The 26,337-nt window shown below is 42.6% G+C and overlaps 1 protein-coding gene across 1 annotated transcript in view; it reads right to left on the bottom strand.

Annotated features, from left to right (window-relative positions):
* Positions 1 to 1,473: 1,473 nt before the first annotated feature.
* Positions 1,474 to 26,337, bottom strand: part of LOC146809952 (cytochrome P450 2B2-like) — a 267,373-nt gene continuing 242,509 nt past the window's right edge. Inside the window, exons 7-9 of the mRNA XM_085616810.1 lie at positions 9,871 to 10,058; positions 7,166 to 7,307; positions 1,474 to 3,456 (exon numbers count right to left, since the gene is read on the bottom strand). Coding sequence (XP_085472936.1) covers positions 3,275 to 3,456; positions 7,166 to 7,307; positions 9,871 to 10,058 — 512 coding nt within the window. The 3' untranslated portion in view covers positions 1,474 to 3,274. The remainder of the gene's footprint in view (positions 3,457 to 7,165; positions 7,308 to 9,870; positions 10,059 to 26,337) is intronic.

Raw genomic sequence — 26,337 nt, forward strand, 5'->3', positions numbered from 1 at the left:
GACTACCCCATGTGATGTTAAACGTTCACAGCACTAGCACTTTAAATTTGTAGCTCTGTGAGCACAACGCTGTCATGTGATCAAGGCTCTTGACGAGCCGAACCGTTATGGCCGACGCTCTGGGCAAATAAAGAAAACTGCACCCTAAACTGGTTCGTGTACCAACTTCTTGAAGCGTCAGCACGAGTTTCGAGTCTGGTGGAGCTGGTTGATTTGATATATATATATATATATATATATATGTATTTACTCAACATTAAGCTTATACCTGCAAGAAAGAAAGAAAAAGAAATGAAGCACGTTCCCAAATCTGCTAGTGTTTCGTTTTTCATTTTCACCTTTTTGTGATTTAAGAAGGCAAGAATTGTATATTTGTTGCTGCATTTGTGTGATGGGTTCCCTGCCTCTATAAGAGCTCCGCCCTCGGCAGGTTTGGAGACCCAAGTGAGGCAAGGACTTGTTCTAAAAAATATGTATTTTTTTTTATATATGTATCCATCTAACATACCTATTATATATATGTTTGTGTGCATTTTTTTATTGTGTTGTGAAATATATATAGATGTATATAAAGCATTCCATTATATATCTTCTCTCACTTTGCTTAATGGATGAAATCAAGTAATGCCATTGGTAATGCATTTACAACATGGCCCCTTTATGGACCCTGGGAGCACAAAGAAAAAACAATTCTACTGAAACACAACATAACTGTATATTTTTTTCTTGGTCTTTTTTATTTAAGTATTCTAAAGTAAAACCTTGTAATTCGCAATGGAGCATGTATTTTTGATATCATTTACATATTAACATCAATATACCTTTTTTTATAAGTACTTTGTATTGGCAAACAAGTATTGATAGGACTTCTAATACAATGGAAAAATAACTTGCCCAAACGGAATGGCGAACATTTGTCAAACATCTGCAATGAGGGCGAACCAGTGCCAGATTTTCAGAATGACCATTGAACAGCTAAACATTTCCTATTCAGATGCAATGTCTGTATGTGAATATCCTGCAACTCTGGCATGGATTTGGCTCTCATGAACCAACACTAGATATCCATTATTTATGGAAATCAAGGGATGTTCCTGTTGAATATTTTATTTTTGGCACATATAAAGCACAATCTATTTATTAATGAAGCACAGTTGAGTGTACCATAGAGGAAGAGATTATCCACTGGCAGAAGACAGTGGTTACATTGAATGTATGTACATGTAAATACTATTTCTATACGGTGAACCTAGCCAAAAGACAGTGGAGCTCTGTATCTGCTCAAAGGCAAGATTAAAGTGAATGAGGAAGTGGAGTTGTGGACAGTTAATGCATTTTGATGTAGTGTTCTTTAAAGAGGCAAGTCTTCAACTCTTTCCTGAACTGGAGAAGTGTTGGGAGGGTCCTGATGGATACAGGGATGTTGTTCCATGTCCTGGTGCACTGATGGCAAAGGCCTGCTGTCTTGTTATCTTTTTCTTATTTGGTTTCACAATGCACACTGCTTGTCAAATAGAGATTACACGTAACCAGATTAAACTATGAATCAGATTTTTTCATCTCTAATAGGTGAAATTTGGGAAGGACATTTATTTTGCTCAGAACTCTTATTTGGTAAGATTCTTAAATATTGAAAGTGGATTTTTTTGCAGTTTGTTCCATGAAAATCCACATGAGAAAAGACAACTTGTCTTTCTAGTTTAGTGCTCCTATCTTTTTATGTATTCAGACTTTAAGGGAAATAAGATACGTAGTAAGTCCTGTCGAATTACCCAGAGTCTAATCAGTGATAGCTTGATGTAGAAAGTAAGAACCTTTTACAGTGTAGCCTTTGACATATCTCTTCCTCTCATTGTTATGTATTAGATATATGAGTAATGATTTTCTGGTAAAATTTCCACTTTGCAGCAGTGTTTCAGGAATTATACAGAGCATCTGTCATTCAGCACCAATAGAGAACTCTGTCTACTACATGATAGTGATTTATCCAGAAACAAGCGAGATTTACAAGAATATCTTTCTCTGAACCTTCCTCTCCTGCAGCAAGATTAATTCTTTCCGGTCACAATTTCCTACAAATGGTTACTTTTGAGATACTTCTCAGATATGTCACTGCACAGAGAAGCTGGGAGAGCCAGTTAACGCTCTTTAATGTGTGTAACAGAAAACAGTGCTCAGATATAGTGAAGAGAAGGAAACACAGGCTCTCATACACTGATACAAGAGAAGACAATACTTTAACAAAATACAATGCAATGGTATGAATAATTTCTTTCCATCACTGTTACATATATATCTTCAAAGAGAACTCGGAGGAAAGAAATAGGAAATTCAATGGAAAGCAAAAAAGAATGGCGTTCAACTGCTGATTAAACTACAAGAATTTCAGGGCAATACTTTCAGGATCATGGCTAAGCAGAATGACTGAACCACCTGAGCATATAGTGAAAAATACTTTTACCACGGGGCACAAAACCCTATAATTATGGTGGGACAGGTTTCCACAATAGGACAGGGCATCCTTGATCTATAATGGTACAGACTGTTGACAGCAGCATGACAGATCCTGGACATAAAACCAGAAGAACAGGACAGAACACGTACGAGGTATAACAAAACAGATTCCTAACAGGATGCAAGAATAATGCAATTTTAAGCATGATGTGTAAACCTGGCGTAAACAGGGCATTTTGCTAGGCACACAGCACCTAGCAGATATAACGATACAAGTTCTGTATAAAATATTCTGGGTATATTCGAAAAGGCTGCTACGAGTTTAACTGAACACCCTAGACGTTTACTGGGGTGTATAAGTACCAATATGGCAGGGCACCCTGGGTCTATAAGGAATTAGATCATATTGACAGAGACTATGCACCCACCGACTACAGGTAAGAATACATCTAACAAAAGTGAAGAAATTCTGGACAAGGCGCACATAGTTACCTGTGTGACAATACGAAGACCAACAACCACCACATAAAATGACCCCAAGCCAGCACAAGACCTACGCAATCTCAACTGGCTAAAATGGTCAGTCATAGTTGATTGAAGTAGAGGAAGCTCTCGATTTCCATTGCTGAAACGTTAAAATGTATTATGAATGACTAATTCACAATGCTTAGTAGGTCAAAGAACAAGAAATTGGTAAGAAGAGTCCACCTCAGGTTTTTGCCTTGAAAATAAAGCAATAACTGAAAAAATTGAACGTTGAGGGTTTTGATTTCCCCCAACTGTCTACTGCATTTATAAACAAGAAGCTCCGGCACTCATTTTACAGATTTCGGGCCTCAACACATATGTTGTACGGCTTAAGAATCCGGATGCCTCCACCAATCAGTTCGATCCGATTGCTTTCACCAGCTGGAACGTTTAATGAGAACTTCTGAAACAAAGTGATGAAGATCAGAAATATTTCCATCTTAGCCACAGCTTCTCCAATGCAGACACGCTTTCCTGAAAAAGAAGAAATGGTAAGAAAATTTCAGAGGATTACATTGTGAAAATTAGCACAGTAATAGATTGAACATATTCATATGACAACAACAGTCAGGGGGCTGATGTTGTGATGATATTGGAAAATTAAATGTGTATTCTAATTTTAAACCTGATAATAGGACTTTGCAGAATTCAGAGCACTGATGTAATCATAATATGGGTCGTTTTGATGAATAAAAGCTTGACTCATTGCAGATCAGATTGAAAACTGAGAATACAATTTTGACCTACTGAGGCTTCAAGGGTATATACTAGGATAGCTAGGATATTAGTTTGAAAACACTTCCTAATTTGAATTCAAATAATTAGAAAAATTACAGAAGCATTAAGATGAATGCAAAACACCCTAAATAAAATAAAGTGTAACCTTTTTATCACAGTGTCGCTTAATAAGAGGAGATTTCTTTGAGCCGTATCAGTTTATAAAAACATGCTGTACATCATGTAATGGCATACATATGTATTATTGAAATGGTTTTTCTTTCCATAGCAGATAACTTCATGAATGTATTAATCCGATCTTCAATTGTGATATATCATCTAGAATTCCATTAGTAATGAATTATTAATTTGTCTGGGATGTACTAACATTATGGTTTTTCAGAATATCTTAAATTCACAATCTTTTCAATTTGCCCTGAAAAAATTCTAATTCTAATATATATCATGGATGTGTGATTATAGCTTCACAATACTTCTCATTTAGGCATTTCTCACCCAAATCTGAATCTATAATTTAATGTTTTTATTTTCATGGGGTTCAAATACATTCTGTAATTAATCTTTTTATTGAGACAGCCTCTCAGGCTTACCTACAATTATGTTCAGGTAAGCAGATAAAATGTCACTCTAAATGAATCGGCTTTTAATTCAACACTTTAAGAAAAGATCTATAGGGTAGGGTCTCAAAACCTTACATAATAAATGTGAAATCATACATACTTTTCACCCTCTTACATATTTGGTCCGCTACTGTCCCCATATCCATCTCTCCATTCATCTATAAATGCCTTAAAAACTCTTATAGTATCAGTTTTAATGTCATATAGTAATCTAAACTGTATATTATATTGAAATTCTTGTATGAAATTAATAAACCATTTTTAATTACATCTTGTAGATGAATTATGTATCCAATTCTTCCATGTTACCTGTGTACTAGCTATTCCAATTTCTATATAATGCATTTCCTCAAATCGGGGATAACTTCCCTCTCATTATAATGTTGTCACATTTCATAAGTCACTGTACAATTTTGTTACAGTCTATGTAATCTGTATTTCCACTAGCTTCCTCTTCATAATGAGGATGCTTGCATCAAGAGATCCTAAAGATTGCTTCCTGTGCAATTACCAAATTGAGTGCCGGCCAAACTGATCAGTTAATTCTTTTTAGAAAATCCAAATAAATATAAATGTTGTCCTCGTCTCTACAGATTTGTATAGCAAATTAAGTTATACTATTGTCATTACACTGAAAGGGCAACATATTCATAACTTTTTTACTTTCAATTTTAGGAACGTTTAGTGCTGGGGATCTGCTTTAACTCATAGAATGCCCTGAGACAGCCCTCAATGACTGTCTACTTCTAGAATTTGCTGGTATTCATCTGTCTAGTATAACCACAAGCAAGAGCATGGCATTTGTGTATAATAAAACGTTAATCTCTTCACCACTATTTAATAAACTATCAAAGTTTGTACACTTTCCAAGAGCAAAAGTGAAAACCTCTAAAAAAAAATTGAAAAGTACAGAAAACCCTACTTGGTACCCCTCTGAATTGCAAAGAACTTTGGAATTATTCCATTTTCATGGATTTGAGCCTCACTCTCTTCATGTAGTTACAAAACCATTTACAGTAGGTCAGAGGAGACTCTTGCTCATAATGAATGACTATTAATATGTTGCGTGTCATTGTGCCCGATTTTAGTTCTCATTGTTTTTCCACTGATTCAAATGATCTTTAAATACCAATTAATGGTGTTGAATGGCACATTATCATTACTTGAGATTAATGACCACATAGTTCTACTAGTTTGTGATCTGGTAATGCCTGAGCTGAAATGAAAAGTGGGGCAATTAGTATATTCAACTTCAAAACTTGATCAGAAGGGATTATGTTATGCTCCAAATAGCCCAGTGATCTTGGTTAATGTTCTTTACTGAAAGTGTTATTGGTTGAGACTTCAGAGGAAAACGGTCCACCATGGATCACCATCATGGAATACATGTTCAATAGCACCCGCAGTTTTGTCTCAGGAGAGTCATGAATACATGGTTGACATAGATGTAGAGCAGCAAATGGGCAATACTAAAGCTCACCACATAGTGCAATGTCTGACATCGCCTGCCAGTTACTGCTTCCATGACAACAGCAACTGTTTCCAGTCATGTAGTAGGTTGATTCATTAAAGAGCAATGGCCAGATGGTTGACCAGCCCAGTAAAGCCATCCTTAATGCAACATTAGGTCAGATCTAGCACAAAATGGAGGCATGGCTTTTAAAACTGCTGCAGCAAAAGGACTATCGGAGAAGCCAAGCACTCTTTTACTTTTGACAGCTGCGTAGGTAAAAGTGAGTGCACAGATAGGACCTAACCAGGAGGCATTTTCATAGTTTCTAGGGAAGCAAAACATTCTGATCATATGGGGACAATCTTATGATTCTTTGTATTAATGTGCATACATTTTGGATTAAACCTATATTGTTAGTATGGATGATAGACACACAAATTAATCCCTGTCATTTATGAACCTTGACAGGTCATGCCACAGCAGACAGCTCAAATCACCCTGAATGACTTGCAGATTCTCAAATTTATCACCATAATTCTGCAAATTAAAAATGTTATACACCCAATCCTTTTGAAACAGTTGAAAATGCCATTAAATCTCCATGAAATGATTCACAATTTCCTGAATACCCATACATGGGAGAATGCAGAGGCCAACACACACGTATGTAAAGCAATGCTGGAGGAACCAAGGAGATATATGCATAATGATAAATTATGAAAACAATGTGTGCATGCTAAAGGAATACAAAAGTGGGGAATCTGTGCAGTATAGTAGCAAGCAGGGAAACAATAATATAGGCATACTTGGGCATTACAAAAAATGTAAAGTGGCCATCAGCGAACTTAGGGAAACTGGAAATGATGATTCACAATCCCTCCAGTCAGATGCTTCCTTTTACAATGCACTTGTGTCAAAAACACTCGAGTCCCTCTTCCACATGGCCAGTTACATCACCTGTAAAGTGGCTGCAATGTAGATACAGTGGTCCTTCTTAGTTTCTCCTAATCATTCTTAACATGGGAAAAATACAAAACATTCACTCTTCTGCGACAGGGAAGAATGTGTGACTATTGTCTAATATTCAGACTGTGAAGTAAAGGCACGCAAGTTCTTGCTCTGTAGGCGTAAGAGCAGGAATCAATGTGACATCAGAACATGTTTTTAATCTGTTATTAGAGACTACCTAAGATGCAGTTTAATTATTAGATGTTATTATGAAATCAGATCAAAGGAAAATGTAATGAAATGGATATTGCAGTACTTGATCACGTATATACTGTAATAGTTATATCTATAGACAGAAAGAGAGATACAGGAAATTGTTACGAAAGAGACAGAAAGATAGATATATCTCAATATTTCTCAGCACCTGCACTGAAAGGGATATTAGCCTCATTCTTTTTTAATTTTCCATCTTTATCCAGGAACCTGTTGGGGTTGAATTTCTCTGGCTCATCCCAATATTTCTTGTCTTGAAGTGCAGTCTGCAGGAACTCAATCACCGGAGCACCCTTACAAGATAAAAACAGAATCGGGTTGGGTGTGCAATCATTCAGAATTTCATATTCCATGTCTGGTATGTTCATGCCCAACACTCACAATCGCCCATTTAATTATGGCCATATCTAAGCTGCATGTCTAATAAAAGTTGAGTAACTGTGGAGGGGTGAATGTTTTGCTTGAGCAGATTTCAAAAACATTTTCTAAAAAAATTACCCATCTACTGTTTTGGTTACCTGTTGCAATGTATATCCATTTCATCTCCCTCTGAAGGGCTAACCCCCATCTCCCATCTTGCTGCTGTTAGAATCATTGTGCCTCAGGACCTCATATTCAGGCAGAGAGAATGCACAGCTGTCTTGCAATTGTCTCCTTTCATAACAACTACCTCCAAAATCAGTTCAACACCCACAAACATTAAAGAACATGTCCCTCTGTTTTTCCAGCAATCAACATTCTTAAAGAAATATGTGAGGATTTGTAACTATTCCTTATAAAGAAAAGAAAAAAGCTTGGAGCTCTCACTGTCAAGTATCCAGGTATAAGGCCACCAGTTGAGAGAGAAACACCTTCATCTCCCCTATTGGACTAACATTATTAACTCTAGAGGTGAGCAGAACTGGCGGAGTTTCACTCTGTGGAAATGCGTGGAGTTACAGAAAAACTCTGCAGGATTCCACGGAATCCCACCCACGGGCGGGAAATATACAGCTTATGCTAACATTTTGTGCTGGTAGTGCTGGCAGCTCCGAAAATAAGGGCAAACGGCATCAAGCATTGCTCAAAAGTGTGCAGCCATTCAAGATGATTTTCCTGCTGCTTGAGTAGAAACTCTTCTCGAGCTGCAGCAAATATACTCAAACTGCAGCCCTCTGACCAACCCCCCCCCCCTTGTGCTCACCAGCATGCATATCCTGGCGCCTCGCAGGAGAATAATTATGCCACATGGCAATTGAACTCCACATTAAATTGAACTCCACATTAAAGAGCAACACGGAATGGACAAAATTCACCCAATTCTGTGAGCGGAACGGACCATTTCGCGCACCCCTAATTAACACATCACTTACGCAAGGGTTGAACCAGATAGTTTACAACTAGGAAAAGTTGGCTCATCCTAAAAAAAAAAACCCTCAGAATGTATCACACATCTTTTAACTACACTTCAGCAGCTAACCCTGAGAGTTTAGGGTATTTCCATGCTCAGTTGTAATGTACAAAAATTTCTCTGTAAAATCATGAATTACTTTTAACAAATATTAACAATTTCAGAGCTCTGTCCAGCAATCACTTTTTTGTTCTCTTCAGTGCAGCACCCTAAGTGTGACATGTATGCCCAGAAATTAAATCTGTGCTCAGAGCTCCAAAGGTCTCAAGCTGAATCCTACGGATGAGGCCCAACTAGGCAGAAAGAGCCTCAAATTGTGTCCTATTTCAGAAGGGACCTTGCAGTTCGGGCTGGGTTGTTCCTACAAGAGCAGAACCAAGACTGATTTTCAGATGGCTGGTTCCTGACTGCGGTGGCACAGTGGTTCAAAAAACACAATAGAATGGATTACAGCCTACAATAATTACCATGGATGAGATTAATTTAAGCACTTCGGTCATCACTTTTTTTGTTTTCCTCTGTTTCTCACCATACATATTTTCACAAAACACTCACAATCCTTCTAAGGGATTGACTTCAGCTCTATCATGCCTAGTATCTGCACAAACCCTTGATGTGGACTGCTCCATAAAGATCTAGAATGCCTCCTAAACCAGTGCGGCTTCGAGAAATTATATTTTTAGACACTCATATACTGCCTTATTTGCTGTTATCACTGTAATCTGACAGTGTATAAATGGTTTTGTCTTATAATAGCTGGTTTATTCCAATCATCCTCCACAAAGCTATTTGTTTGTTACTCTTTGCAGAATTACAACATATAACACTTTAACAGCATATGATCTGCAAAGCTCTATAACATTCTTGAGGTATGGTGCTAGATACAAACTGCTAATAAACAGTGCTTTACCAAAATAAAAACAGAAAGTAGCTCACATAGCCCCGCTCAGTGCCTACGGAGCCTATTGCACAAATCAACACACCTGGTTGACTATTATGCAAAATAGTCTATGGCAAGTAAGGAAGGGATGCTAGGAGCTCTTTCTGAATGCTAGATTGGCTGCCTGTAAGTGCCATATGTGAGTCAATATATAACACCTTGGGGAGCTTTGAGCGAGGTTTAAGTGAGTGTGATCACTTATTTAACAGACCATATAAAAAAAAAATACAAACACCATGTAGTAAATATTCATTGATATTGTACGACCTAGTTTTTAGAAATCCTTTTTACCTCATTGGTCTACATTCTTTGCTCGGGAAGGTTAAGTATACAATTTCAGTAAAGAAGCTTGAGCCAAATAAATAAACAATTAATACAGTCCTATTTATCAAATGCTTTCCTTAGAGATTCTTCAAAATAGCTTTTGAAAGATGGGAAGAATTTACAAAGAGAATGGGCACCACCTGTGGTTGGCACAGCCATTGCAATATTTCTGTGGTTGAAGTTTAACGATTGGCACAAATACCTTAGGAATTGTGTAGCCTTTGAACTTGGTCTCATTGACTGTAGCATGGGGAAGGCTGGTGGGGAGGAGGTTGGCATATCTCTGAACCTCATGGAGCACAGCATCAGTATAGGGCAAGTGTTGGCGGTCCTCCATTGAGGGGCACCGGTGTGCCCCCAGCACATCATCAATTTCCTTCTGAACTTTTTCTAGAGTAAAAAGAAAATAAACATTCGATAGGTTGCATTTTGTCGCAGGAATAGCGGAGGCAGATACCAGACTAATTGACAACAAAGTCAACAAAAGTTTTAGTACTAGAATTAAAGCATTATCAACAATTACCAGTCCCAAATGTATGACTTTTGGAGCAACGTCACTAAAGGATTCTAAAGTGTCAGTCTGTGTGGCAATGATTATCATTGATTGAATTCCACAAATTCCATCAGCGCAGACGCTACTGCTTCTTTAAATTCTCATATATACTCTATCAAGTACATATCAGTTAATCATCTCCCTATATCTCTATAAATCACTGATAGGCAAGGACGCCTAATAGTGGACAGAGAATTGGTTTTTAAGGACCCTCAGTCAATGCCCTGCTTTGTCCTCTCGTCTCACACCAGTATCCTTGGTTCTGTTCATTTTCCCTATTTTTACGTGCCTAAAATGACCAACTGAGATGACATGCTGCAAGAGATGAAGTGAGCAAATTACTTGAAAATCTCTGTACATTAGGCAACATGTCAAAGGCGCACACAATCCTTTCTTCTGCTCACTGCAGTATACAGCCCTGTGGCAATAGGTAAGCCCACTTAAGTCATTCTGCCCTTTCACAAGGAGCACATCCACACACAAAGTAGTTCCCTTCAGTGCCACGAACTGGAATGGGCAATGCATACTTCTTTAGACTAGAAAATATTGTTGCTTTTCCCAATGTCTTTTTTAATATTGGTCCGAGTCCGGCAACTCCAATAAAAATGTTTTAATAAAAAAGGTAGCCAAACAAAACAGCACTGAGAAAGTCAAAAAGCTGGCAGCCAACGCCAGACAGATTGACTTTGCCACATCTACATCATATTTCCTGGGATTGAATCACATACACTACCACCATTTGACACCCATTATTTGGTTTCTCTCTTCCCTTTGCGCAAGTTACAGAGCACCTTGAGTGAGAAAGATCTTCAGAAACTGCAGCATTAACTTCCCAAATAAACAGTCAATGAGCAGCCTCCAATTACTAACTGCATTTCCCTTTATGTTATCAATTCCCTTTTCAGCACTGCTTCTAAACGTATCTCTCATTAGTAAATCTTTTATTTTCGTCTTTATTACCACATTTCAAATGCATTTATCTTTTTTCTAAATTGGTACACTAGTGTGTGTAGGGCATACAAATGTCAGAGATGATGGAATACAATGAGAAAGACTGACAGGTGTGTAACTTTAGGAGTCTTTGAATTAGTGAATAAAGGATTTAAATCAACATTTATGCAGTGCATATTTTATCTGGTAACAATAATGGCAGTGGGCCTTTCAAAGAGTGAAATCTATATCAGCCTCCCAACATGTGTTAGGGAATAGTTTACTGGAGTTACCTCACATGCTAGCTCTAGCCGTTCCTTGGTGGGTGGAATGTAGAATGCTGCCCTGGATCCTTGTCCGTGCGCACTGGAATGTATTTTCGTGGACAGGGAAAGGCAGTTGCTGTGAGCCTTCTTCCCTGCCAGTCTACCCTTTAAGATGATTGCAAATAAAGTAAGGAATTAACACCACTTACGCCTCCAACATCTTTACATTAGCGACGACCTGCCTGGCAGGGTCCCCATGCAGTTCCTCTGCATTTTTCCTCATCATTCACTGCAAGTGAAGTGATTGCTGCGGAGGACGTTGTGACTCGTACTCCGCAATTCATCTCAGCGAAGGAGATTTCCTTTATGCATACTCCATTTCCATCATGGCAAGACAACAGGTTTCCGGCAAACCAGAGATTCCAAAGTACTGTTTCGGGTTTTTATTTCTGGGAAGTCTTTGCTACTCGTTACCTGCACCCTCGAGCAACCGCATGTGAGTCTTTCACATATGAGCGCAACCATGTTGATGTTTCTCCATTGGATTGCAGAAAAACAACAACGTCAACTCCGTGACTGACATCGGTTTACCCTCTTCCAAGCCAATAAAAGTTAGGGGCTGTATTAGTGCAAAAAAGTAATGGCAGAGAAGAAAACAAGTTACTTACCTGTAACTTTGTTTCCCCAGTATTGGTAACTTTCATAGATTCTCATGCTTTGTATCATTCCCCGTCGTCGGAATGGGAGCCTCGGTAACAAAAATATATATATATATACATATGTATAACCATAGAAACAAAAGAGAAAAGTAGGCCTAGGCCTCATCTCATTTTGTAGTATATCACCCTCTTTGTGTAAAAGAGCCCATACTTTTGCCAGGGCCAATCAGCACAGCCTCACCCTCTGGAACCTTCCTGAGAGAGCTCAGAGCCTCAGATTTTCGTAGCCGTTGTGCCAACAGCCACTACCTTAGTAAACCGGCAGAGCTTTCCCAGGGGAGGTGGGTGGGCGCATGAGAATCTATGAAAGTTACCAATACTGGGGAACCAAAGTTACAGGTAAGTAACTTGTTTTCTTACCCCAGTATTGGAACTTTCATAGATTCTCATGCTTTGTATCAGAATAGCAAGCAGTAGATCACGACAAGCACATTTCGGTAATTACATGGCTTTACAAAATCATCTCAGTGCACATGATAAAACAACCATTACTGAAACCAAATGTGCTTACCAGGATGGAGGGATTGTAGGGAAAGCTCACCTCTCATTGAAAAAGATTCCGGAGGACTGCTTGACCAACCGCAGCGTCAGCTCGTCCCACCGATTCCAGGCAGTAGTGCTTCGTGAAGGTGTGTACACTGCTCCACGTTGCTGCCCTGCAGATGTCCTTAATCGCCACTCCAGCAAAGAGAGCCACTGAAGACGCCATCGCTCTCGTAGAATGCGCCCGGGCCCTTTTATCCAAAGGTTTGCCCGCAGCCTGATGACAGTACTGAATTGCACTGGAGATCCAGCGGGAAATGCCACTCTTGGCGAGCGGTAACCCCTTCCGTGGTGCACTGTAGGCGATAAATAGTTGAGTAGACTTTCTGAAAGAGCGTGTGCGCTCCAGATAGAATTTCAGGCATCTTTGGACATCCAAAGAATGCAATGTTCGTTCCGCTTGAGTGGAAGGACGCGGAAAAAAGGAGTTCAAAATTAAGGGTTCATTCAAATGAAACTCCGAAGGCACCTTCGGGATGAATTTTGGGTTGGTTCTCAAAATCATGACATCCCTCTTGAACTGTAGAAAAGGCTCCACTATAGAGAGAGCCTGGAGTTCACTAACTCTCCTAGCCGAAGTCAATGCTAGGAGAAGCGCCAGTTTCCAAGATAGGAACTTCAAGTCCGCTTTGTGAATCGGCTCAAAGGGCGCTTTCATCAGTTGAGCCAGTACCAGGTTAAGCTGCCAGATAGGCGGAGGTGGCCGGACCGGAGGATACATCCGAAATAACCCCTTAAGGAACTGCTTAACAATTCTTGCAGACCATAGAGATGGCCCCGAAGTCTTCCGTCGAAAGCGGGATAAGGCAGCCAGATGCACCTTGATCGAAGAGTGCGCCAGACCTGATTTAGCCAGAGACAGGATGTAGGGCAGAATCTGATGTGGCCGGGATTTGTAAGGATGGAGTTTATTCCTCTGGCACCAAAGGCAAAATCTCTTCCACTTTGCCCTGTAGGTCTTATTAGTGCTTGGTGCCCGCGCCTGAGATAGAACATCCCTGCATTCCTTAGACAGATTCAGATGGCGGAATTCTCTGTGCTCAGGAGCCACGCTGACAAGTGAAGTGACTCCGGATCCGGATGGAGGACTTGCCCCTGATTTCTCGATAACAGAGATGGAATCAGTGGCATGCGAATCTGGCGATCTTGGGAGAGAAGTAGGAGTTCCGAGTACCAGAACTGCCGCGCCCATGCTGGAGCAATGAGGATCATTTTGCATGGTTCTGCCCTGACCCTCCTGAGAACTCGAGGAATGAGGGGAATCGGAGGAAAGGCATAGCAAAATGCGCCGAACCAAGCAATCGAGAGGGCATTCCCCAGAGACCCTCGCTGGGGAACCTTGCTTGCGTAAAACCGGCACTTGGCGTTCTCCGGGGTCGCAAAGAGGTCTATGGTCGGAGTACCCCATTTCTTGAACACTGCCTCCAGAGTGGCCTGATCCAGCTCCCACTTGTGTGTCACCTTCGTCTGCCGACTTAGAGCATCCGCTGTGATGTTGAGACACCCCGCCAGGTGCTCGGCTCGCAGAGTGATCCCGTGAGAGATGGCAAATTCCCAGATCACCTGAGCTTCTTTGGACAGCGTCCGTGATCTCGTTCCCCCTTGCTTGTTTATATAGTGCATGGCCGTAGTGTTGTCTGTCCGGACCAGCACTGCACGGTTCTGAAGTCTGGGGAGGAACGCCAGCAAGGCTAAGTGAATGGCCCTCAGCTCCAAAAGATTGATGTGGCGCAGTCTGTCTGCTGGACTCCAGTGACCGCTGACCTGAAGCTCCTGGAGGACAGCTCCCCACCCTTCTAGGGAAGCATCCGTGGTCACCACCATAGGAGAAGGAGGGACTCGGAACGTTAATCCTCCTGCGATGTTTTCCTTCACCAGCCACCATTCGCAAGCCGTGCGCATGGCAGGTGTTATCCATACTTTGTCGTTGAACGATCCTTCTGCCTGACGCCACTGTTTGTCCAGCTCCTCCTGTAGAGGACGCATATGTAGCCTGCAATGCGGTATCAAAGGTATGCAGGATGAGATTGATCCGAGCAAGGACTTGTACTGACGAACCGATACATGTCTCTTGTGCAGTAGTAGACGAGCGGAAGCGGCCAGTTTGCCCTGACGCTCCTCTGACGGACGAGCCGTGCATCGTCTCGTGTCCAGAATTGCCCCAAGGAACTTCCGTGACCTGGAGGGTATCAGTTCCGACTTGGACACATTGAGCTGAAGACCCAAATGGGCGAACAATCTTATGCAAGTTGACACAGCCTGAGACGTTGCCCTGAACGACGGAGCCTTGATGAGCCAGTCGTCCAAGTACGGGAACACTTCCAAGGACTGCTTCCTCAGGAAAGCAGCGACTGGTGCCAGCATCTTCGTGAAAATGCGGGGTGCCGACCGAAGGCCAAACGGGAGCACCTTGAACTGGAAATGGCTCTTGCCTACTGTGAAGCGTAGATATTGCCTGTGAGCTGGGTGGATCGGAACATGAAAGTAAGCATCCTCTAAATCCTGGGATGCCAAAAAATCTCCCGGATTGAGCAGCCTTAGAATATCCTGGAGTGTGACCATCCTGAAAGAGAGCTTGATGAGATAGGTGTTGAGCTCCCTGAGGTCTAGTATAGGACGCCATGCCTCCTCCGTCTTCCGAACCAGGAAGAACCTGGAATAAAACCCCTTGCCCCTTTGTGAAAGTGGCACGGGCTCTATCGCCCCCTTGATGAAAAGCTGGTGGGCTTCGAGATGTAATAGTCGGAGATGTTTCGCTGCACGGGCGTCTGGAGCTCTTGTTGGAGGAAGATCTTGGAACTCCAACGTATGGCCACTCTGAACTATGTTCAAGACCCACCGGTCTGATGTTAAACGCACCCAGCTGTCCAGACAAAAAGATATCCTGCCCCCGACCGGTGTTTGTGGCAGGGGAGGAACAGTAGCCAGAGCCAGGAGGCCGCTATTGCCTCTTGGCGTTGTCTCGTCCCTGACGATTCTGACGTCCTCTCTGGGACTGCCGAGAGAAAGACGCCGACTGTCCTTGGCGCTGGCTGGAATATTGTCCTTTATAGGACTGTCCAGATTGAGAGGAATACTGTTGTTGGTTTCCTCTGTAGTTAGAAAACCCCCGACCACGTGCCCCCTTAAATGGCACCTGCGATATGTCAAAGAGCCTAAGGACTTAGCTGTATCGGTGTCCTTTTTAATGCCTTGGAGGGCGTCATCCACATGCTTTCCAAAAAGCATCTCTCCGTCAAAGGGGAGGTCCAAGATCTTATTCTGGACCTCCTGGCGAAACCAAGTCGCCTTCAACCAGCCTTGGCGGCCCAAGACGGCTGAGCCCGCCAAAGCCCTGAAAGCAGTTGAGGCAATGTCCATCGCACAGTCGATGACTTCCGAAGAGCATCGTTCTCCCTCCATCAGCACCTGTCTGGCTTCGTCTTGACTAGTTTCTGGTAGCTGGTCCAGGAATGGTTCCATATCACACCACATCTGGCGGTCGTATCTGCCCAGAATAGCCAGAGAATTAGCTGCCCGCACCAACAAGCTGGCCATGGTGGAGAATCTTTTACCCACATTGTCCAGTCTTCTGCCTTCTTTATCTGGAGGCGTGGTTAAAGGAGTGGACGGATTCTTAGATTTACTTTGAGCAGCTTGTGAAATAACAGAATCCGGCTTAGGTTGTCCTAGAAGACACGCAGGACTGCCCTCTGGTGCCTTGTATTTCTTCTCCAGCCGGGGAAGAACCGGAATGACGGTTGCTGGATTCTGCATTGTCTTCAGTCCCTCATCCCAGACATGTTCTATAATGGGAATTGATCTTACAGACTTCTTATATTGGGCTTTAAAGTCATATAGGAAGCAGTCGGACTGCTCCACCGTAAAGGGCAAACCAAACCTCTTGGATGCCCGTTCCATCAAATTATGGAAACCACCAATGTCCACCGGAGGCGATATATTTGTCTCTCGGCCTACAGCATCTGGATCCTGTGTATCATCAGGGTCCCCATCTGGATCCCCTGGATCTGTAAGAGGGATCACCTGTCCCTCGTCGTCTTCGTCCGTATCTCCATCGTCCGCGTCATCATCAGCAGGTTCCGTACCTGAAGGTTGGGGAACCACTAAGGGCAGCACTGGTGAAATGGACCGAGGTACCTCTCTTGGTAGAGGTGGCAAGTCCATTGGTATGTCACGTGGCACCTTCAAAGGAGAAGGACTCACTGGAGTGCGATCCGGCAACGTCGGAAAACGAGATCTATAGTCTTGCAGCATCTGTTGCAAATCCGACACCAAAGCCACTGGCAAGGCAATTAGGTCCTGCCTTAGAGGGCGGGGGCGTAATCCCTGTTGGTGCCCCTCCTGCCCCTCTGGGCCATAAAACTCCTCCGTATCTGTGTCCTGCTGTTTGACATTCAGGTCTGAAAGGCTGTATGCGTCCCCAAACTGCCCATCCTCCTCATCCTCCTCCGAGTCCTCGAGAAGCATGGATGGTGGCAAAGGCGTGACCCGCCTAGGGGAAGTCATGTCCGGTGTAATCACTAATCTTTGGGTTGAAAAATCCAAATTTTTCGTCGTCGACGGTCCCGTCGGCGGTCTCGTCGACGGAGTCGATGGCAACGGGATTTCCAATGTCGACGCACTCGACGACGACTGAAAGGCAACTATCGTCGACGGAGCTGAAATCGTCGTCGACGATGAGGCCGCCGACAGTCCTGTAATCCTCGTCGATGGAGCAGTCGTCGACGGAGCAGTCGTCGACGGAGCAGTCGTAGACGGGGCAGCCGTCACCGGAGCAGTCGTCGACGGAGCAGTCGTCGACGGAGCTTTCTTTTTCGTCGACGTAGTATGTTTCATCGTCGGCGGAGCACCCGTCGACAGTCTCGTCGACGAACTTGTAGTCATCAACATCGACAAACTCGTCGTCGTCGTCGTCGTCATCGTCGACGTGGGCCTCGTCGTCGACACCGCCGTCGACGAAGTAGATATTGTCGACGGTCTCGTGGACGACCCCATGGAAATAGGCTTAATCGAGGAGATCGTCGTCGACGTACCTGCTGCCGCCTGCGTCGACGGACGCGGTTTCTTCAGTGGCACCAACTGAGGAGTTTCTGCAGCCTGTTTCTTTACAGGTTTCTCCTTCTGGGACGGAGGGGTAGATGTAGCAACCCCCTTATTGTCCTTAGGGGCTATGTCCACAGTAGCCCGTCCCTGCCTCTCCTTTACACTGTCGTGAGGAGATTTTTTGGGACCAGCCTCCTCAGACCTGTCAGAGATCCCGTGAGGGGCTTTGAGAGGAACCTTGAGAGGGGGTTCCGCAGAAGTGGAGGGCGATGACCTACCCCTCTTCTTCGATCTCCTGGAGGAGGTGCCAGAGATAGATCCTTCCTCATCCGAAGAAATGACCTCCCTGGTCTTTATCTTCTGCAGCCACGTCAGCAAGCGCCCCTCTCTGTCTCTCAAGGTCTTGGTCGAGAAGGTCCGACAGATTTTACAGTCGGTGGCCTTGTGTTCCGGGTACAGGCAGTATATGCAGTTCTCATGCCTGTCTTCCACAAACAGTCTCTTCTTCCCACAAGAGGCACAAGCCCTAAATAAAGCTTTCTTCTCCTTTTCTGACATTCTGTCTCAAAAGATGGTAATAAAGATATCCAAAAGTAACTCTGTGAAAAACTGAGCAGAGCTCAGTGGAGACTCCCTAGCACAACGTGCGGTAGAAAAATCTGAGGCTCTGAGCTCTCTCAGGAAGGTTCCAGAGGGTGAGGCTGTGCTGATTGGCCCTGGCAAAAGTTTGGGCTCTTTTACACAAAGAGGGTGATATACTACAAAATGAGATGAGGCCTAGGCCTACTTTTCTCTTTTGTTTCTATGGTTATACATATGTATATATATATATATTTTTGTTACCGAGGCTCCCATTCCGACGACGGGGAATGAAACAAAGCATGAGAATCTATGAAAGTTCCAATACTGGGGTAAGAAGTAGTAGCATTTGCCAGTCATGGACTCAAGGGAGAAGAGGCATCGTACTCTGTTGTGGAGCGTGAGGCCCTAGCCTGTTGGTGGGGCATCAACCCCCTCTGACAATACTTATGGGGCACTGAATTTGTCAGAGTGGAGGATAAACCCTTAATAGATATGTTCACTATGAACTTAGTTGGTAAGGTAACACCTAGGATCGCCAAGTGGCAGTATAGAATGCAGGAATACTGTTACAAACTGGAATATATTCCTGGCATCAAGAATGCGATGACAGATTGCCTGTCGAGACTCCCTGTGAATGTTGGTGAGGAAGGTCACAGGATCTTGGAGGAGGATGGCATGGTCTTTAGTGAAGTGATGAATATCACAAAGAGTGCCATCTCAGAACCTGAATGGTTAGAAGGGTTGAAGAATGACACTACCATAACCAAGGTCATGAAGTATATTAATGAAGGTTGGCCGAATGGTAAGGTGCAAGATGAGTTTGTGGATGCATTCAGAAAGGTTGAATAGGGGTTGTCCGTTTTGGGAGGTTTGTTGAGAAGATCTGACTGTCTAGTATTACCTAGTATCCTAAGGAGTAGAGTGTTGGAACTAGCTCAAGAGAGTCACATAGGCATGAGAGCTATGAAAAGACGAGTGAGGGAATTATTTTGGTGGCCGTGTGTGGACAGACAAGGTGAACAGCACGCGAGATGTTGCAAGACTTGCTTTGCTAGCAACAAGACACAAGTAACTGTCCCAAATCCCAATGTTGCTTTCCCTGTTCCAGAGATTGAGTGGTCTAAACTTTCCATGGACATAATTAGTCCAGTAGGTGTTAGCCATGGTCATGTAAAATATGGCATTGTGATTGTGGATTATTACACTAGATGGTTGGAAGTGGATTTTGTTAACAGCATTACTTCTGCGGTGGTGGAAGAGGTATTAAAGAAATTGTTTTTCCGTGAAGGAGCCCTCGATGAAATTGTTACGGATAATTGACCCCAGTTCATTTCTCAGGATTTTGAGACTTTTGTCTCCAATTTTGGGGTTAAGCACATCACAACTTCACTGTACCATCCAAGAAGTAATGGATTGGTTGAGTGCTGCAATTGAATAATTAAAGAAAATGTACAGTTGTCTGTTGTGGTTGGATTGTATTGGGTTGGATGCAAGAGGTAAAGAATTTGATTTGGGATTGTCACACTACACCTAATGCAGAAACCAAAGTCTCTCCTTTTCTGTTACTTAAAGGGAGATTACCTGGGTTGCAAATGAACAGGTTAGGGATGGAGAAGAAGATAACGCCTGCAGAAGTTCTGGAAGATGTAAAGAAGAATTGAAAAAAGGCTTGGAACAAGTATGCCACATCAGCATATAAAACACTTGATGCTGTTGAAGTAGATTATGTGTGATTTAAAATTCCCTTTAAGGGGAGAAGAGAGTTACCTGATTTTCATCACCAAAGAAGGTGGTTCAGGTTAGTGAGTACTTTGCATCAATGGAGGATGGAAAATGTTGGCATAAAAACAAGTTTTTTGTGGTTTGCAGAGTGTGTGATTCTGGGCCAGGCAATCTGAGATTTGATGAGTTTGATAAAGGGAAAATCAAACAAGACCAGGAGGTGACCGGAGATGTTGTTTTGAGGAGATAATTTAGGAGTTCTAACATACCTTTAAGGTTGCAGGATTTTGTACTAGGTTGAAGAGGTTACAGTCTCATGAATGAATGTACTTATGTTAAATGCTATGTAGAGACAGTTATTGCGTTGTTGTTTTCTTTGTGTTTTGTTCCAAATCTAATTGTTGTTATAACCTTGTGTAAGGGGGAAGATGCTTTGGGATCTGTTCTTTCCTTGGTGGGTAGAATTTATAAATACTGCACTGGATTCATGTCCATGCGCGGTGGAATGTATTTTCTTGAACAGGGAAAGGCAGTTGCTGTGAGCCTTCTTCCCTGCCAGTCTACCCTTTAAGATGCTTGCAAATAAAGGAAGGAATTAAAACCACCTCCAGCATCTTTACACAAACCAAAACCGGTAGCCAGAAAGGCTAATTCCTCAGCTTAGAAGTGGTGATATGACCAAGAGGTGTGTCATTTTTAGTTTCCAAAATTGTGCGCAGATAAGAGACATTAGTTCATGTCCATGTACCTTTGTATTTTTCACACCAGACTGTTTTTTGAATGGACACTGCAGGCTGTCCATTCCCAGTGCATAGTATTCCTAAGCCAATATAGCCAACTGCTGTACCACAGTCATGGTGAATAATGTTTGCTCTGCACACACTGAGCAGTGTATGTAACCTGCAACTGCTATATGTATCAGCATCATCAAGGTGTCTCTGTAAAATTTATTTTGGCACAACCACTGAGACAAATCAATGAAAATTTGTGGTAGACCGTAAGAACACAAGTCTATTGCTCGTTACCAACTGTGTGCTCTTTATGGCACATGTTATATAATTTATAGAAATAAGTGTACATGGTACATGTGATATAATTGGAGTACTTATTTGTGAGTCAGAATTAGTTTAACTGTTCCAATTAACTGCTACAAAGGCTGTATGACTACGTAAAATATTTACAAACAAGTCAACCCACTAGTTCATAATAAAAAAAACTATCCAAGTGTACATCTGAAACCTTTCTCCCAATTTGGTTTGTTAAGTATTATTTTTTTAAATATCTTTAAGGGAGTATAAATCTGGGAATGTAGAGTTACCTACTTACTATCGCAGTAAGTCTGTTTTCATGAGTATTGATATTTTCCAGAAAAATATTTCAGATCCTGCTTGCCTGATATTTGACTACAAACACTGTAAAACACAGTACTTAATTCAGTGGAATTACCTTTCAGTGTGATATTTTATCTAGTTTCATAAACCTCCATTGTTTGATGAGCCTTCTGTGGTAACCTGAGCTATTCATTGTCGCGTGTAAGCTTGAGTGTTTGGTGATTGCAGGTGCTGCTGCACCTGTGAGTAGAGAGTGATGCTGTAGTGTTCTATATGTCTACAAGTTCTCAGTTTTCAGTTTTTACCGTCTTTATTTCGATTTTTCATCATAAAAGACACACATATACACAAATTTACATTAAATACAATTAGTGCGCCAAAGTCATAAAATCATAAATATTTAAATACACATACTAAACAAATCAAAAAGAAACAAGACAAGAAAAGTTAAGGCAAGGCAAATCTAGTTAAAAATCTCAATTAAACATGCTTATAAAGACGTCAAGGGGAATTGTAAAAACATTTGAGCATATATAAAAAAATAGCAGATCGTCAATACTAATAAAATCATAGGCCAAAAAATCAGTGGGATAACACAGTATACAAGTTATTTGGGTCATGATACTATGAGCTGACTGACTTAATCCTTATCAGCCAAGCCCACCCAAGGAATTTGGCCAATCCTATGGTTAGCCATTCAGAAGTGTTGGTTCTCAAGATGTACAATGCTTCACTACTCACTCGGGTGTTTAGTCTAGTACATATAGGTTTCAGCCACTTATTACGTGGTTCACAATAAGCAGTACAGACAAATAAAAAATGACCTAGTGTTTCTTTGCAAACGGTACAACAGGGACAGAAACTTGACTCCAACCTCTGCCAGCCACTAGTAAAAGCCCTCAGAGAGTACCTACACGGAACTGATGGTATAGTTTCCTATCTAATGTTTTAAGGATAACATCCCAGTATACTTCTTTGTTAGGTACTGCTTTGTGGAGCAAAAACTGGCCTGTCAAATTCATTTTCTCAGAAAGTGCCACATGTTCCGTTTTTACCATAGACCAAAAGAGAAGTTTAAATTCATTCTTGGTAGGGAAGGTTTGAGAACCCGGCTCCGACCAAAGCAAGGGAAGACCCATTTCGGTAAGAGTGTTCTTAATTAGCTTTAGCCACGGTATGTCACCTGCCCCTTGTTGCATTCTCACATCCTGTAATTCACGGGCAAACATGGCCAGCTCCGGGGTGGACCATATGCGTCTCCATAACGCCACCATCCTATAGAGGGCCTGGTGTTTAATGGTATGCATGCCCATGTCCATCAAAAGTGGAAGGACTGGTGTTGAGGGGGGGAGACTAACTAAGTTTCGAAGGAATTTATTCTGTATCCTATCCAGGACAGCCAGATCCACACATCCCCAAATATCGGCCCCATATAATATGGCTGAGCTGATTTTAGCACTATAAATTTTAAGTGCGGGCAGTACTCTTTTAGTCAGGGAACACCGCTGTACTTTTACTAGACAACCAGTCAAGCGGGCAAATTTCAAACAGAGTGCCGCTACTTGATCTTTCCATTGTAGCCTATAATCCAAGGTAACACCAAGATAAGTCATTACATCAACCTGCTCCAGTCTAGACCCATTCATTAAAACATGGCCCCTCAGTGGCTTTTTCTTAGTCAGGACCATGAACTTGGTTTTATTAATATTGATCTCAAGATCATTCATATTGCAAAAGTCCATGAATTTATTTATTGCTGCCTGTAAACCCTTCTGTGTTTTGGCCAATATGAGAGTATCATCTGCAAAAATTAAAAGAGGGAATTTGGTCCCACCCAGTGAAGGAGCATCAGTGGGGGTATCTGAGAGGAACTTAACCACCTGATTAATAAAGAGTACAAATAGGGTGGGGGCCAGGACACAACCCTGCCTCACACCGCGAGTTACGGGGAAGGAATCGGTAACCTGGCCCTGGCGACCCCATCTGACTCTTGCAAAGTTACCCTCATGCATCCTGATGGTAATTTCTAATAGTGCACTAGGGACCCCCATCCTTCTCAATGCTGCCCACATCTTCCCTCTGGGGACCAGATCAAACGCTGATTTGAGGTCCACAAATGCAGCGAAGATCTTCCCGTCTCTCAATAACACAGTTTTCCAATAGATCATGACAAATCTTAATATCTGATCAACTGTGCTAATGTGTGCTCTAAAACCCGCCTGCATTGGAGACAGAATATCTACTTCTGACATCCACGAATGGATTTTCCCTAACAGCATTCTGGCTATTACTTTTTGTAGGGCATCGATGAGGCTGATGGGGCGGTAATTTCCCGCATCAGATCTATCCCCTTTTTTGTGCACTGGCAAAATCTCAGCCCCTTTCCAGGAGTTTGGGATCCTAGTCCCTCTAGCTATAGCATTTGCTAAGATTAATATGTACGGGACCCAGTGTGTTTGATCATATTTGAAGAGGTCCGCAGGGATGCAGTCCATGCCGGGGGCTTTGCCATTCTGCACTTGTTTAAGAGCAGAAATAGCTTCAGTTTCAGTGAAAACAATGTGATCAAGTGAGGACACCTCAGACTGCACACTGGCATCTTCCCTAATAGTAGTAAGGGAGATCCGTTCCGTGTGGCTGAACTGTGCCTCATAATGCTTGACCCATTGCTCTGCAGGGACGTGGTTTACTGGAGTATGTAATTCCCCCGCCCCTCCCCATTTCACAACCTCCCAAAATTTTTGTTGGTTAGATGAGGTACTTGCCTGGTATAAATCTAACCAACGCTGATCATCCCATTTGATTTTTGCCTCTTTTAATGCTTTCTTATAATTCACCCTGGCTATCCTTATATCCGGACATGATTTGGATTTAATAGCCCTTAACAGAGAGCTGTGGGCAATACTACAGGTCTTATCATACCATTTCAACCTAGATTGTGCTGGGACATTAATTCCTCCTTTTACGGGTTTGATAAAAAAAGACTTAATTTTACTAAAAAGAGACTCATGAATTGTCCCTATTTGGTCAAGTGGGGTTCCAGCCTCAAGTATGGGTACCATCTGTTTTGTAGCCGCTAGGACCTCCATGGCAATCCTGCTAATAGTAGCAGTATTGTCTTGGAGCCCAGCCCATCTTACCCTTCTGCAATCATTTGTGAGACCAGCGTCTGCTGTATCAATATTTGTTGCAGGGTTCATGCGGAGACCCTCATCCACTGATAATTTTATTACCTGGGGGTTATGATCACTCTCGGATCTAGTGACTATTTCCATGTCCACCAATATTTTCCAAAACTCTATCTTTAACAAAAAATAATCAATGCGGCTCGAGTTTAGGGAGTTATCAAATGTAACTTTTCCCATCTGGTCTGATTTGGTCCTTCCATTCGCTGCACGCAAATCCCATTCAAGGCAAAGACCCAACCACTGCATAACTGCCTCCGTGACTTTTTTAATTGGAGGAATAGACAAAGGGGGAATATTCCAAATCTGATCAATTTCCCCATATCCCCCGCTATCAAGATTAGGAAACGGTTCGAAACAACAGTTGAAATCACCTGCCACCATGACACATTTGTCACTACTAATATTATTCAGTAGGGAGTCAAGTTCAGCTACCACTCCCGCAGGCTTCCCACCTGGTAACCCTCTAGCATATATGTTGAACAAACAAAGGTCCTGGTTATTTTTACCGGTTAATTTCAACGCTAGGATGTCATTACTCAGAGTAGGAAGTTCCGTGATAGTAATGGCTAAGGATTGTCTAATCCAAATAACTAGACCTCCTGAAGGGCGACCCTTCGATCCTTTACTAGCTGGTTTGTAGTAATTAAGGTAGCCAACCCGATAAATAGCGTCGGTTGACCAACTTTCCTGCAGGATAATAACATCATGTAAATCCACAAAGGAGCCCCAATCAGCCTCTGACGCTTTCCCCCTTAAGCCCGCTATATTCCAAGACAAGACTGCGAGGGTGTAAGTTGTTTTCTCTGCCATCTTGGCGGTTGGGTTGGCGACAGCCTTAGTGATCGTCTGTCTAGGGGTACCTGACAAGAATGTTTCCCTTATTTCCACCCTCTGTGAATTTGCACTAGACACAGGGACAGTCTCTACCCCAGGGACACTCACATTATTTAAAGAGCAAGTTACTACAGCACTAGAACGCCCAGTAATCGATTGTTCTACATCATGTCAATCCACACCTTCCAGGCCGGAAAGGGGAGCAAACCGGTTCGCAAGGTGGGGATAAAACATTGGATAGAGCGGAGTGTCAAAATGGAATCTCCCTCTAGACCTGTCCCTTCTTGAGTGATGAAACGGGGTGTGGGATCTATTTGCATATAAAGCTGGATAAAAATAATGCAATAGTAAAGTTTGTACATCCCCAACTCTACCGAATCTTGGTTCCCTGCAAATGTATTCGGCAACCCAAGGCTCTCTAAAGCTAACCACCACACAATCCCCCTCAAGATCTTTCTTACCAAAACCTATCCAATCCACCCTCCTTACATTAAGTATTTCAGGATTTAGGTTAGGAGGGAGTGGCCGGTTTTTATTAAGCCAGAATGTAACCTTATTGTAAAGATCCTTGTGTGTTTCCCTCTTGCCATCTACAAGCGGAGCCACGCCAGTTAAAACAATTGTATAAGGCACTGACTCCGGTGGGAGGTTCACACACTGTTTCTTTGCGATGGGTTTGGCGATGGGCTGATGACTAATATTTTTGCCCCTAACGGAAGTTGAGTTTTTCTGAACCTGCTGGTTTTTTACAGGCTTTGGCCTTGCAGGGTTCTCTGTAGAAACTGCTTTCTTAGGAGCGGGTACAGTTTTTTGCGGGGCCTTGGGTATAGAGGGTCCCACTTGTGAACTATTACCCCCCGCTTTATTGTTCATCATAATGGTGGGCTTCGGAATGGTCGGGACAGGAGGGGTCAGACCAGCAATTGCTAAGCTGGCGAGGATTCTGTCAGAGGTAGCT

Source organism: Triturus cristatus, chromosome 7 (genome assembly GCF_964204655.1).
Source record: "Triturus cristatus chromosome 7, aTriCri1.1, whole genome shotgun sequence".
Lineage (NCBI taxonomy): Eukaryota > Metazoa > Chordata > Amphibia > Caudata > Salamandridae > Triturus > Triturus cristatus.